General features: G+C 40.1%; 1 protein-coding gene and 1 long non-coding RNA gene across 5 annotated transcripts in view; one reads left to right on the top strand and one right to left on the bottom strand.

Annotated features, from left to right (window-relative positions):
• Window positions 1-2,029: 2,029 nt before the first annotated feature.
• Window positions 2,030-16,125, top strand: part of LOC307046739 — a 38,707-nt gene continuing 24,611 nt past the window's right edge. Inside the window, exons 1-2 of the long non-coding RNA XR_013810183.1 lie at window positions 2,030-2,139; window positions 4,614-4,767. This is a non-coding gene — a long non-coding RNA (uncharacterized lncRNA). The remainder of the gene's footprint in view (window positions 2,140-4,613; window positions 4,768-16,125) is intronic.
• ctnna2 (catenin (cadherin-associated protein), alpha 2) overlaps window positions 3,774-16,125 on the bottom strand; it is a 314,859-nt gene continuing 302,507 nt past the window's right edge. For all 4 annotated transcript variants that reach the window (XM_079693317.1, XM_079693318.1, XM_079693319.1 and 1 more), the window contains 2 exons: window positions 7,070-7,204; window positions 3,774-4,897 (listed from right to left, as the gene is read on the bottom strand). In XM_079693317.1, the coding sequence (XP_079549443.1) occupies window positions 4,610-4,897; window positions 7,070-7,204 (423 nt within the window). In that variant the 3' untranslated portion in view covers window positions 3,774-4,609. The remainder of the gene's footprint in view (window positions 4,898-7,069; window positions 7,205-16,125) is intronic.

Raw genomic sequence — 16,125 nt, 5'->3', positions numbered from 1 at the left:
GCCGGTGGTGTCGGACACACACAAACACACCGAACACGCACACAGAGCGGAGCTGAGCGTGCACACACACACACACACACACACACACACACACACACACACACACACACACACACACACACACACACACACCATGCGCCCCGGTGACAGGACATCTCCTTCATAAAACGAGGCGGAATACTCTGGTAGTTCGATGTGTGTATAGGTGTGTGTGGTTAAACGTAGCAGCCTCGATCTCTATTCAGCGGTTCTAATGAAGGGAAACACAATGAAGTAAACAGTAAAAGGCACAGCTCTTTGCAGCTGGTGCTGCTCTTCTCAGATTCTGCTGAGTTACACGTTACTGCCTCCAGAGCCCTGTACTACGGAGCCAGTTCAACAGACCCTGGATATGTTCGATTTACCCGGCTTAACTAGCCCTAACAAACGCAATGTCGATAAGCGGTCCTGCGAAGCTGGTTATCAACTCAGTAAATCAACCAGGGTTTCTCTGACCGGCTGAGAGCACGTTCACGTGAAAGGGACGGGGTTAGCAACATTTGACCAATCACAAACATGGAGACGCGTGCTGACAGCGCAGTGTCATACTTCATGAATGAATAGTGTAAATAGCGAATCCTGCTTCGTAGCGCAGGCCACTGGTGCCGCAGAGATTTCATAAAGTGAAGGAGGTTTTCCTTCTATAAAACAGCTGTGGGCAGCAGATACTGTGAGTCACGGACAGGAATCCCTCAATTTAAATAAAACAAGGCCAAGCTTTATTAACTCGTGCGCACGCTTTATTAACTCGTGCGAACGAGAAAGCAAAACGTGGCCACGTTTTATTTATTTTTCTCTCAATGAACCCTCCAGGGCTCCGTACATTTCAGTGGTTTTGTGTTAGAAAAAAAAAGCAACCAATCAGATCCTGTTCTGGGTCTCTGGGTAGAATATCCTTCAACCAAGATATTCTACATCCTTGATAGAATACCCTGGCCCTTGCACTGAATGAGAGCGTACGTTTGGACTGACAGATTGATCAACCAATCATATATTGATTTGTAGCCAATGGGCGTATTCTCTCATAGCTTACCTCGGTTCCAAGATCTGCTAGTTCACTGATTCGAGACAGAGGATCTATTCTAGATAAATGCGACGTAGCAAATCATTTTCCGTTTTTTTTTTTTAACATGATATGACAACAGGTGAAGATGACGTTGTTGCGGAATTGTTGTCAGTACCCTTTTCAAGACTATAATTCAGTGAAAAGACGGACATTATAACGGGGGGGGGGGGGGTGTCTACAGAAGGTCCAGTTGTGATAGACACGGTTCGCCACTTTTCTACATACAAAACACATGAAAAAACTGAAAAGATCAAAGGCAGGAAACGTGCCACACTAATGTTGTTGGGTTAGTCGAGTCTTATTTTCCTGCAACCGGACATGTGCCACATGCAAGGCGGGTATGGAGCAGCCTAAGGCCCTAACTGGGTTAGCTTAACTCCACTGTTGGTTGTCTTCCCTCTCCTCCTGGGCGCTCACTCCAGTCTCAGGAATGTATTATCGGCAGGAATGGCTCACTGGCTCGGTGCTTGGAAAGTCTGTGGGTAGTGATCGTCTCAAGGTCCGCTGAACATAATCCAATCACCACGCTTTCTTCAGAGTCTATCCCTGTCACATGTCTACAAGCAAAAAGTGTCAACAAAATATGAAAAGACAACAATTAAATACAAATTAAAAAAGCGAAATTCATCAGTGTGACTGGCTGCTGCATCTATATGCTCTGCTGTAGACATAGCAATCAAGTCAGCTTTCTGTGATTTGATTTTTATGATGCATTATGAAACATCTGCAGCCATAAAAAAAGGTCCCTTTACAGCGCTGGTGTCCATCTGTGCAGATGGCAGAGTCTCGAGTGTGTTTAGGGTCAGAAGGCATCTGACACCAGGGACTGAAAGCCAAAAAACATATTGCAGCAGCTGGTTGTATCGTGTTCATCACCCTTCTGCCTTGGGGACTTTCAGTTTCCTCTCAGTCTATTTTTATAGTTAGAGGGAGGTTTTTTAACTAGATTAGAACTCTGTTTTAATCCTTTTAATACAGCTCATCCCATGAAGACACCTCTAATATCCTACACAGCAGTGACCTTTCTGCAAACCGTAATTATTTATTTTAAATGATTTCTTTTTAATTTTCAAAGAGAGCAGGCTGTCAGCCATGATGTCATGTTTCATTGGGGCGATACCAATGGCTACACATGAGGATTATACTCGATAGACAGTACCACAGCCAGGAATTAATCCCTCATTAACTGGACCGTGTTACAACTCCTCTCGTGTGGACTTGTTTCCTAAACTCAGGGTACTTTAGTGATGCACGGATGCTTGATGCATATTGTCTTTAATAGCTATTAGCAGGACAATGTGGATACATAAAGCGCCTTAATCATTATCAGTGACTACATTGATGAATTATCTAAACTAGTGTCCGGTGAGCTGTTATTGGGACAATTGTGCTTGTCGATGCTTTTGATGTGATTCATGAGGGATCAAGGTCGTGTTAAGCAATCAATTGATTTACCCTCCCTGTTTTAATGGCAGGGTGTGCCTGTGATGCCTCTGGGGCTTGATAGAGCCGCTCTAACAGCAATACATTGTACTGTCTCTTAAAATTAATTAATTAACTGAAAGGGTGGTTTCAGGCAGATCTCTGTGGTTTTCAAGTAACAGACACGCTGTACCAACTTCACATTTATAGTATCCACAATGATTTGTCTTGGCCTTTAGAGATCTCTAACTTTTACATCCAGAGTTCAGAGCATCCTGGGGTTTCTTGTCTTGCTGACTGGCGATGTGTCAGGCGTCTGTTGAATCCCAGCTATCTGGCTCCTCTTTTTCCCACCCCTCCTTTCTTTCCCTCAACAGCTCAGTGGGCTTAAGAGAGATTGACGGGGACTTCAGTGGTCAATATCGGCTTATATCCCTTGACTCAGCAGTTAACTTTGAGACCATGAGCAATAGATAAAGCTTTAACTGTTCATTAGATGGATGACAATTTAACAGAGAAACTTCATTTTATAGAAATATAATAACATGGTGAAGAGTTTGTTATGAGCTGAATGTTAACTGAATGAAATGCTCACATGATGCTAAAATGCTGCTGTTTGATGGCAAGATGGAATCATTATATGTTACAATTAATTTAGAGGTAAACATCAATGCGTCAACCACAATTGCCAAGCAACACACTTTATGTTAATTAAGACTTTTAACTAACAATTTAATGCAATCTTATTATGGTGCCATAGCAAAGTCAGTTGGTCAAGTTGGTATGATATATCATTTGGGAACCATGAATTATTTTACCAAATATTCTACTAATACATCAAGTACATGCAGTGATACAGTACATGTCAACTTTTAAGCTTTTAGTGGATTTGTGATAGTTCGGTTCAGAGTGTAAGTAAGACTGTTTGAGTGGAGGACCTGTTAAAATATCACAAAGATAGCAGAAAGAGTGCTGACCTAAGACCAATTATCTCAGTCACAGTTAAGTAATGGGACTTGACCTGTGACCCTAAATCAATATGCCTATTCTTGTAAGCTTTTACTACCAATAGATTTTCTTTCCACTTCTGGAATCTTTTCATCTGCTGATCTTGGATGGAAACCTCTTATGATTATTTTGGATCCTTCAGATCAATAAGAGGCTTCCCTGCTGTTACTGTGTACTCACAGATTGACATGTTCTGCTGGAAATGTGACGGTAAGAAAGACACGTGAAAGATTGAGGGTCAAGTTGAGAGATTTATTAGAGAAGGGTGAATATAAAGGTACTGTATGCAGGGATTTCTATTCTCTGAGCAAACCACAACTATTCAAACCTCTCTGTCTATATTTATACGCTACACAACTTCCAATAAAGGTCATCATAGTTAGTGATGTAATCATTAAATAAATTGAATTTAAAAAGGCATTACAATAGACCATATGTGTGCTTCTCGAAAAAAACACTATATGGGTTATTATTATAATCATCAGGGACAAGGAAACTACTTGGATGCCAACCCTTCCAGGTATCTCAAACATACATTATTCCTAGCACTACAGGTTACATTCAAATTGAAATAAACATACCAAGTGGGAGCATACCAACATTGACATAATCCCTTTAGATAACTCCTCTACTGCACCATTCAGGATTTCCATTCAGACAGTTTAAATGTGTATACAAGCAGCCAGTCATTAGCACGTTAAAGATATAGCTAAAATGTCAACTGCCACATATTTTTAAATGCCCCTCTTCCTCTTCTGATATGTTTCTTTTTTTCAACTTTATATCTTCTAAAGTACTTGTGTCACATTTTGGCTCTCACATAATAAGCTACATTAATATTGATAAATAGTGTATTGTGTGTGCTGGCTGTCTGCGAGCCATGAGGCCCGCAGTGTTCACAGGAGCCGCAGTGTGGCAGTTTAATATGTACTGTAGTCCTCCTGAGGTGTCACCAAACACACACGGGGCAAACAGAGGTGGGTTAACACAATGTAAAAAGGGACTTTTTCTTTAACTTGTCACCGTCATGTTTTGTTGTTTTTCTGGGGTAAGCATGACTTTAATTTTTTTATCTTAGAAGGAGTCCATGGCCTTGAATTCGCTGAGGGCCTGGACAGGGGAGATGTGTTTCTTCTGGGAGCCTCGTCTCACCCGTGTCTGGCACTCCTCGGGCTTCTCCCTTTTTACCAGAGGCTTCTTCTCAGGGGCTTTCATGCGCCAGGACACCACGGGTGAGTTGACAGCCGCTGTTCCGTACACCTTCTGGTACTTGGTAGAGGCTACATAAGATGCCTTTACAGTCAGCACCACTGCGTTCATTAGGTTCTTGGCTGATTGGATGAGGGAAGTGGCACTATCCAGCTACATGAGGGCAAAGAGAGTGGAAGGGGAGAAAGAGAGAGACAACATAAGGGTACAAGTGTGCAATGTAGAGAAAAAGTGCAATGACTTTCAGGCCTTTAACAATAACTAAGGATATTAGCTCTCTGAAACCTAGGAGGTCTTTGCTCCAACTGGCAATTAAGCAGATTAAAAACGTGGCCCTTGCTATGTGACATCTTATTTTAGCAGGTCTTAATTAGCAGAGGCAGGGGTCAGCTCTTCCTCTGTCTCCGCCTGTTTTGTTTGGCTGACATTTAAGGGTCGACGGACAGTGGGCCGCCTCGTACCACACACTGAGACGAGAGCTTATTTAATGAGCGTGGACTCCAGCTGGCCACCATGAAAAGGTTAATATCTCAGCATGCATTCTTGCATATCTCATGTGAGACAAATTATAAGAGAGTCCTGAGATATTATGAAGAAGTGCTTCAACACAAAATATAAGGAAGCCCAAAGCAAAGATAAAAGTCATGTGAGGTTTTCATTTGAGGAAGAAATCATACCAATGTAGTTATTTGGGAAGTTATTTACTAATGCATCAATTTCCATTTATCTCTCCTGATAGGAAATCCCTCACAGTGTAGTGTGTGTCTATCCGTCTGTTGCTCTTCCTGAAGTTTCTCCTTGTTCCTCTCTGGTTGTTCAAGAGTTTTTTTTCTGGGGTTTTGATTGATTGCTTTTACTGATGTACAATTCGTCAAATAGACAAACATTGTTATCCTAAAGACAATTAACATATACAAAAAAACAATCTTAAAGGTGGGGTAGGTACGTTTGAGAAACCGGCTCGAGATACACTTTTTGTTATATTCCATGGAATGCTCTTAACATCCGATAGCAATGAATATCTGAAGTGCTTTGACAAAAGATCCATAAAAAAATGTCATCTGTGGAAGCCGTAGTACTGTAAAAAGCACGACCAATCATTTTAGTCGGCCCGGCTAAAATATCTGGATGACCTACCTGCCTGTCAGCCTTCCATCTGTGCACAAACTTATCTCATGCCCTCATTGGTCATGTGCACGTTTGTGTGTGTTGGAGGAGGGGCTCTGTAAGGAAGTGGCAGATTTTTTCCGGCTGTGTATTTTCAAATTCTAGCGCCCTCGAGCTGGTTTCTCTAAAATGACCTACCCCACCTTTAAGATCCAACTACAACTCACATAATACAAAATAAAAAAATAACTCCCACAACAAAAAACAAGAACAGCTGAAAAATGTCATTAAAAATGTCACAACCACAATGCTATAATTATTGAGAGTATACCTGTTTATAGTATTGTACATACTTTTTACTCTAAGCTGCTTTGGCAGCAGTCCTACCCTTCTGAATCTTTCACTGCCATCATGAGTCTGAGGGGATGCATTTAATAAATACCCAATAATATTATTTACCATCACCTACAGTTGATTTCTTATCTTAATTGAGGGTCTAGATAAAGTGTATTTTATGCTATTAAGAGTCTTAAAACCCTTGAAGGCAAATGTGTGCATGTATACTGATATATAAATACAATTTAAGTTAATTATAGTTTACCACATGATCATTTCATTATGCAGGAAAACCTCACCTCTGAAATAAAATAACTTCCACTAACTGCCTGCTTTATGGACTTATTAACTCTTTGCATAGGAAAACAATCGGCTGTACAGGGGGAATATACTGTATATATTTGATCAAAAGTACAAATGAAATATTACAAAGTTGAAAAGGACAATTCTGCTCAAGCTAATCAATACTTTTTCATTAAAACTAAAAGCTTTGAAATGGATAATAGAGCACAAATGTATTAGTTCAGTTAAATGTCAAATGCAAGCAATGTGGGATAATTGACTGATTTTTGTTTGACCAGGGATAATAGGGTTCACGAGGCATGAAAAATACAAATGGAAAAAAGCCTGCAGAGCATCCTTCTGGTATTATTAGATACTAATCGGACTGAAATAATTGCATCAGTGTTATTCTGCATGACTCTTCATCTGGTCTTCCAAGCTTCATCGTGACCTTGAGCTAAGAGGTTTGCCCACCAGCAGTGCAGAGCATAAAACATGTCTTCAATTGACCTAGTCTAGTGTTTCAAGCCTAAAAGCCTATCTAGGGAGCATGAGTGTGAGTAGAGCTGGTCACGTTCTGTTTAGTATGGACATGCTTACCCCGGACACGATGAGCTCTCCTCCCAGATTCTGGACCTCAGCTTTCACCTTGCTGCAAATGTTGAGCTGATGACAGTACAGGGCAATTCTCTGCAGGTAGGCCAGCAGATCCTGCTTGCATGCTGAATCAGGGCACTGAATGGAACAGAAGCACAAGGAAAATATGTTCAAAAGACGAGAAAATAAAGCTATAATACCTTAAGAGAGAATTGTTTCTCAAAGAGAAGCAGTAATTGTATTAGGTCTCATCACTCTGGAGTTTAGTTTTCAATTCTACCAGCCATCTGACAATAATCCAGTTGTGATCTATATAAATAAAGCATGTTGATGAAATATGATTCATGTAGAATTTGGGAAACTGAGGCCACTGTGTAACATATGATTTCAGTGACTGGCTGAGTGACAGTTGAGAGCACAAACTTATGATCTTTGACATTCGGCCAAATCGTTGACATCCTTTTTATGACATTTGTGGGACATTTCAGTTAAAAATACATTTACTTTTTGTGAGATTCTGAGTGACAATATTCACCTTACACCTTGTCTGCCTTCTCTAGAATATTATGGAAGTAGATAATACTTTGCTTGTGGAGCTCAAACCACCAAAAGCACATTTGAAAACTCCAGAGTGATGTTCTTTTTTACATAAATCATGACACAACACCAAATCCTTGATGTAAGCAGGAACTATTTTTATACCCTATCACCGCACAGAAGGAAGCGCGCATTTACTCACGAATGAGGGGCTCTCCTGAGTTTTTCTAATGTATTTTTTGTGAACCTTAAACCAAGCACTATCTGGATCCCTAACTTACCAAAGAAGGCTCACATCTCTACGGACAATTTATCCAACACTGCCCCTAACAATCTGAATTGACAAATAGTAATATGTATTTTTAATTTAGGGTGAACTGCCCCCTTGGGATTCTGCCTCAGATCCTTGTTGTGTGTACAGACATTGGATGATTTACAGGACACATACATGTGTGTAACCAACAGCAAACATTTGATACATAATCCATTCTAAGACACCCAAATATATGTCAGACGGCAATAGTAAATCTGTAATGAAGGAATGAAATAAATGAATTCAAAACAAAAATCAGACTCAGTCCTCTTTGCATGCTTTGTTTGAGGTTAATACTGGATCATCTGAGATGATAAAAGAATGAATGGAAAGCTACTGTTGCTGACAGAAAGGATACTTAATCATATGATGACAGAAAATAGAGCCAATAAGACAACATATTTGTCACAGAGCCACATCAATTTGAAGGAATAAAATCATCTGGGCCCTATTTTAGGCATTATTGGCAAATACCAATACCATCTGGTTTTATGTGGTTTCCCAAATAGGCTGGAAATTAAAATTCTCTACCAAATTGGATTTTTTTTTAGGAACCACAGTCTCTTATGTTGAAATCTTAACCAAAATATTACGGCTCCAGCATTCTGTAACACTAATTACATTTCTCTGCAATGTGCCTTGAAGATGCTGTTCAACATTCTGATTTCTATGGGGGTTTGTGGAAGCTTGAGTTTTAAAGGAAAAAAAGGAAATGTGTCAAGAAGCAAACAGATCAATCAACAATGAATGGACATCACACTTTTTATCATTTGTTCCTAGTACCAGCAGTTCTGACTTGGTCCCACTGGCCTTCAACTGTGAAAAAAACAATCATACAGTGAAGCAAATGGAGCAAAAGGGAATAGGAGAAAGCCTCCTCAGGTCTCGTGCTATCAAACCGTTTGGCCCTATTATTCCATCTGGAAGCCTTCCAGGAGTCAGCCATGGCCCACTAAGCTCCCAGTGGGTTAAGAACACTGCATCAGCTGCTTAAACACTGTGAGCATCATTTTGTAACAACACCTTTCTTCAAGCCATTAATATTAAACGGTCCTAACTAGGACATTCAGCAGCACAGTGTGTGGAAATGCACAGCTCATTTCCTTGTCTTGTGGGCTGGGGTGGAGAGGGATGGCAAGTTAAACAGCAAGCTGTGATATGAATACATCCCTCCAGGACTTGTGTTTAATGGCTGCCCATCTTCTCTCCTTCTTTATGAGATAGGGCCCCTTATGCTAAGACCAGTTGGATTTGAGTGCTTCTTACTGACGTTCACAAAAAGCGAGTAAAAAAACGCAGTTTAAAAGTAAATTAAAATTGTTTGTACCTACTATTTAATTGCAAAAAGGAATTGAAGGCATTATTTACGTATATAGTTATGGCCCCTATCTACGACGGAGTATTAGGGCCACACTTAGAAAAAAACAAAACAGAGAGATTTCGAGAATAAAGTCATAGTTACGAGAATAAAGTCATAGTTACAAGAATAAAGTCGTAATATTACAAGAATAAAGTAATAATTACGAGATTAAAGTGGTAGTTTCATAAGTGGCTTGAGAAGCGGACTTGGAGGAGATTGTCTCCTTCCTGCAGGAGGAGATGGCTGCTTCTGGCCGACGACATTACATTACATTTAGCTGACGCTTTTATCCAAAGCGACTTACAATAAGTGCATTCGACCAACAAGATACAACCTTGAAGAAAACAGAATCATATAAGTACATCAGGTTTCATAGAGCCAAACATTTCAAGTGCTACTCAACTGGCTTTAGATAAGCCAGTCCTTTGTTAGTATATAAGTGCTTTGTTCATAATTCTTAGTTAGTCATTCTATCTCTCGAAGTGGAGTCGAAAGAGATGAGTTTTCAGTCTACGCCGGAAGATGTGCAAGCTTTCTGCTGTCCTGATTTCAATGGGGAGCTCATTCCGATTCCACTACAAGGCTATCGTTCCTTTTACATATTTATTGGAAAATCACCAACTACTGTAACATCAAAAAACAGAACACTTTTGAGCATTTGCGGCTTATTTTGTAACAATATTTCATGATTCTGGTCAAAAATACTTCAAAATAAGTTCTCCCAGCTAATTACAAGATCTGATTCATCTAAATATCCCATCTTCAAGGAATCTTACCAAGCACATTTTCACTTGTTCTATTGGCAGATTTTTGTACTTATTTCAAGTGAAAACACCATTATTTTTCCAATGAATCATCATGTTTATCATTGTCACAAAGCTATCATATGCCTAAAACAGAATGTCCTGATGCTCTTCTAGGCCATCATATCCTGTTATGTACACAGCTAAGTAGGGCCATTGTTATCATGTGCTACTCTGATAATTGAAGAGTACATTCAGTATTTTCCCAACAAGGACTTTGAAGAGCAGAGTAAATAAGGGGAGAGCTGCCACCAGCATCCAGTTTCCCCTCAGTCAGTGGCACTGAATTCAGCCTGGGTGAAGCTACCAGCTCATAGAGCAGCCAGTGAGGCAGAGGGAAGCTTCTCCCTGGGCATTATCACTGCACTGCCAGTCCTGCCTGGCATCACTGCTAACTGCACTTCACACTGCTGGCCCCCTTACACACACACACACACACACACACACACACACACACACACACACACACACACACACACACACACACACACACACACACACACACACACACACACACACACACACACACACACACACACACACACACACACACACACACACACACACACACACACACACACACACACACACACACACACACACACACACACACACACACACACACACACACACACACACACACACACACACACACACACACACACACACACACACACACACACACACACACACACACACACACACACACACACACACACACACACACACACACACACACACACACACACACACACACACACACACACACACACACACACACACACACACACACACACACACACACGCTGCTGCCCCAGGCCAGTTTGATGCAGAAATAACACAATCGTTCCCTATTGTGTTGTTGACTAATAGTCAATTTCTCCCACACATTCCCTGTTGATGTAAATAAACAATATGGTCCATTACTTTGCCAAGCCCATTGAAACTCTCTCTATCTCTCCCCCTCTGTCCTTCAATGTGAAGCAGCCTTCATTACAGCCTAGTTTGCTGCCTGACTTTTCTCAGCCCTCTCTGAAACTCCCTCTAACCTCAGTGCTTGTGTCAGCGTTTCAGGAATATATTTGTCCAGTCCAGTAGAGAAAAAGGTGGGATTTATTTTTTCCCGCTGAATAATTTTGCCTTAAATGAATGAAAATTACTCCTGATGGATAATTCAGGAGGATGATGTGAACTCTGGTGTTAAAATGAGGGCAATCCACTATCAGAGTGTGGCAGTCTGTCAACACACAAGTCACACCTTACACTGATGCTGCATTAATAAGCAGGCTAAGACTGACCTTTCCTAAAGTGTCAACACTAGCAAGCCGGTTATTTATTTGTTGACTTCTAACTGACCTCTTTTGCTGTTTTTCTTTAACTATGGCACTCTTCAATACAGTTCTTATTTCTGCTTCATTACAGAGACATTGGAAAGAGAGCAGATTAAAATTAAGACGCAATGGCAAATACAGCATGGTACACACATTTATACAATATGGCTTTAAACTGAATGACAATACTGTTTTCTAAAACTACTTACTATATTTAAGTAACAACTGAATTTAATAGTTTTATTTCCCATCTCACTTGACAATCTCATATTTAATTTGGGACATGTGGCTTCCCCAGGGGGGTGTGAGAGATTTGCAGAGGTGATGCGTGGGGAGAGAGATGAAGAACATATATGTGTGAGGGTCAGATGTAGTGTTTCAAAACTCAGAAGTAAGTTATGTGTAGTTTGGATCTTAATTTCCCCCCCAAAATGTACTTCTTCTGGTCAGAAAACACAATAAATGGGAAGATGAATTTCCAAGACATTAAAGGAAATATATATATATATATACATATTTATCCATGTTGTACAGTACAATTTTTCTACTGAAGTACTGAGGCTGGTCCCTAATGCACATACAGTATGCTTATTACAACATGTTCATCCAAAGACATTAGGAGGTGAGAAACTGACATCACTACCACGATGATAAATGTTATTTGGTTAGAACAGAGACTATTTATAAATACCTTAGCCTTAAAAAGTTATGTTTTTTTAGTGCTTTCTCTTACTATCTGTAAAGCTCATAATTAAACGTTTCCCCGCCTAATAGTACTTTTTGTTTTTAGTGAGCAGCCATTTAATTGCACATCAGTCACACTTGGTTTCCCTGCTGTCAGTAGAGGCGACAGGAGCTTTGCTCTTGTTGTTCTGAACTCAACGCGACAGGGCTTTCCGCTGTGACAACTAAAGTGAAACCTGGAAGTCTGAATACTTCTGATTAGCATGTGTTTAGCAGCAATTAGAAAAAAAACTTGACACTTAAGTTATTATATATAGAAATTGTATTTATTGGGATAAACCCATATATACCTCTTGAGATGCACTCGTTCATTAAGTAAGTTATATCACACAAACCAATGCTAAAACTGAAAGTTCACGAATGCAATGCTTTAGAAACATATTCTTGAATCGGAAAGGGAAGTCCACCAAGAAAGGCAATGTGATAAAGATAAGGCTGGATTACTCCAATATTTTCGTTACTGTCATGACATTTCATTGAATAAAAAAAAATAAAATGAATGTATCCTACCTTCAACCTGTTCATGTGTAGACAATACATAGTATAATATGACTTATTACACCATTTATGTTCAAAAGGACTGAATACATTAGTGAGCCACACTATTTCTGTGGTTCAAATGTTCCTTCACAACAGTAAACATTGTGGCGCAGTGGACTAGTGCATTGGTGTTCGGATAAGGGGAGCACAGGTTCAAACCCCACTGCAGTCAGCATGTCGTTGTGTCCCTGGGAAAGATACTTCACCCCAAATTGCTCCTGTGAGGATTGCCCAGAGTATTGGGTATGTCAATTGCTTTGAATAAAAGCATCTAACAAGTAACATGTAATGTAATGTGACTGCAGGGTGATACTTTTACATCAGTATGTCTCAGAATAGGTGTGCATGATGTTTGTACAACCACACACCAGTTTCTATGTACTATGTAGGAGTCATACTTTAACAATGAAGCAGGGTAAAGAAAATGGAGTGGGATAAATAGTGGAGAAAAAAGTCATGGGTTTTTCTACGTCAAGTGCTGTGCTTAAATGACTATGAAAGAGTTTTCCGTCCTTCCACGGGTCCATGCAGAATTGCCTTCCGCTTCGCACTTGTTCATCAATAGGGCTGATGTGGAGTCATGCCGACAAGGTTTGCTACTTAAGGGGCCTGTCTGAAAGCAGCGGAGCAGCCTTTATTCTTACTGTCAAGCCACAGTGCTCTCAATAAACACAGGTTACCTACCACAATGCGCAAATGCAAAACACTTGTCTTCTTCGTATGGAAGAAAACAAATAATCAAGTTATGTTATGTTAGTGTAATTCCATTAAGAGACTTCATAAAAGCAAACTTTTGCTGTTTTAACTTTTAATAACCTATTCCAATCATTGAATAGCATGGCAACCAGATGCCCTAAATGCCTCACATGAAAACGCTTTTAAATATATGTTAGAAATAAAAATGTCCTCAAGCCCCTCTGTATTTTCCTGAACCTAGCTCTGATGTCTATGAAAGTGTAACAGAAGGCGTTGAATATTCAATAAACACTGGTCTAGGAACCATTTACAGTAAGTGAGAATAAAATGGCAAGCCACCTGCTCTTTTCATTACAGCAACTGTTGATTTAGACACATGCTCTGCCAGAGAATTGCCATGTGACAGATTCACTCCCACCTAAACCCTGTATAACTCCGATCAGCAAGCCCAGTCTACAAGCCCAGAAATTAATACATAACCACACACGCAAGTTCATGCTTACTTTGTCATTACTGTCCTAGATCTGCTCTAATTAACAAACACAAGCCATGACGCACACTGAGACCAGCTTTCAGGGACAAATGTTCTCACACATGGAAAAATACAAAACATTTTTATAAACAGACACAAAAACAGTTTACGACTCAAGGAAATACCAAAATGGAGTGTTATCAGTGTAAAATCTTGTCTTTCTCCAAATTCAAAAATGTTGTGATAATAATCATTTTTACAACAATGGTTTAAAACACTTACTCATAAGTAAATGTCAAAGGGCTCCTATGTTAAAAAAACAAACTGGAGAATGACTACTTTTGACGATGTTTTATTTGATTGTTGTCTCTGTGTTTAGTGTCCTGTCCATCTGTAACTTTGTGTGGTATTGTAACCACTGATCAGAGGCCTGTACTACGAAGCCGGATTTCCGCTTAGCGAGCTAAATTCAGGGGAAACTCTGGGTTTCCGGTCCTACTGTACGACGCTGGTTCACTTCTTAGCGGGCTAGATCTCCATGGTAACTTATGCTGAATAGCTAGCCTGGTCCGGAGCAGGTTAGGTTCCAGGATAAGAGATCAACTCAGTGAAAGCACCGCCTGCTGACCAATCAGAGCTCAGTGTGTGGAGTTTAAAGCCATCGAGTCATATTGCAGGATAAAGGAAATACAGAAAAACTGCCGTTGCAGGAAAGACGGCCGGCAAAAATCAACTGACTGTGTGAACGTGAAAATTAATAGAATATCACCTCCCATCTTCAGAGCAATCTGACTATTATAACATTAGCGTTAAGAGAGCTTACTTAATTATCCGCCACAAGTTAACATAAGTAACCGGATCAAAGTAACATCACGTACAGTCCGCGGCACTGTGAGTGCAGACGTCGATGTGTCCCATTATCATTCATATCACATCATAATGTATCATATATTTCCTTATCTGTGTCAGATTCTTGAGCCGTATCTGGCTGTGCAACACTCACAGTGTCACATACTGTATGCAGAAGTATTATTTTACCCCGGTAAGAAGTGAACCAGCGTCGTAGGACCGTAACCCAGAGTTTACCCTGAAGTTACCTCGCTAAGCGAAAATCCGGCTTCATACAGTAGTACACACCTCCTGTGTCTCAATGAGATTTGACCTGTTTAAATAAAGGCTAAATATAAAAGTACAATGATGAACCCTACTCTGCAGTTTACTTAAAGAGCCTGTGACACGAACCCAACAACTGTTGTGCAATGAAATATTGGGCTACTAGTAATCTCGAACTGTCAGTTTAAAAAAGAAAAAGCGATACCGTTCCGATAAATATCAATAATTTCGAACATCGCGGGAAAATTCCTTCGACTCATTTTGAGGTTTTGGGGGAAGCCGGAAGTGATGTCAATGCGGGAACGCTTCACTGTGCGGCGAGAGAGCCAAACACGGACAAAGTGTGTTGTCATGCGTAGAAATGGTGAATTACTGAGTTTAGGCACGTTAATAACGTTTTAATGAAGTTGACTACAGTATATTCATATTTGTCAGTGCTTTCACGTCAATTCGGCGAACATAAACATAAATGATCGTGGTGAAGATGATGATTAAATTAGGATTAAAAATCGGTAGTGAGAGCTGCTGAATTTCCTCCCGTCGGATGTGATATAAAAACAAATCGATTATTTTTGTAAACTCAAGTGGATGAAACTACATTTATTAGTGCTTTCATGTCAATTCGGCGAACATATGATACATTAAATGATCGTGAGGATGATGATTTAAAAATCTTTTGTTTGAGCCGGTCTGCATTTCCTGATGAGAAAACAAACCAATGCTTTTTGTAGTTGCAGTAAGTGGTGTAGAGGGCGTTGGACGCGGGGGTACGCCGTACCCCCACTTATTTGAAGCATGATTTCTTTTTTTAATAGTCTAATACATCTAAAATCATTGCCAGTCTAATACATCTAAAATCATTGCCAGTGTTATCAGTTGCAAGTGTGTGTTTGTTGTAATAATGACGAAAACATAATAGGCAGATTTCACAGTAATTATAATAAAAACGTAGCTCAAGCATTTATGCAACTTGATTTGAAGCGTGTGTGTGTGAGAGGGGCAGAACTGTGTGTGTAGGGTGACCAGGTGCCCGCACTGTGCGTCCATAGTGTCTCCCGTCCACCCACCACCCCGTCCACCCAGTAAAAACATCCCCACTACACCACTGGTTGTAGTAGTACACCAACATTTAAACGTGTGTTTTTTTTTA

The sequence above is a fragment of the Notothenia rossii genome, assembly GCF_949606895.1.
Source record: "Notothenia rossii genome assembly, chromosome: 1".
NCBI lineage: Eukaryota > Metazoa > Chordata > Actinopteri > Perciformes > Nototheniidae > Notothenia > Notothenia rossii.
The sequence above is the reverse complement of the archived record's forward strand: the minus strand, read 5'-3'. Positions and strand labels throughout refer to the sequence as shown.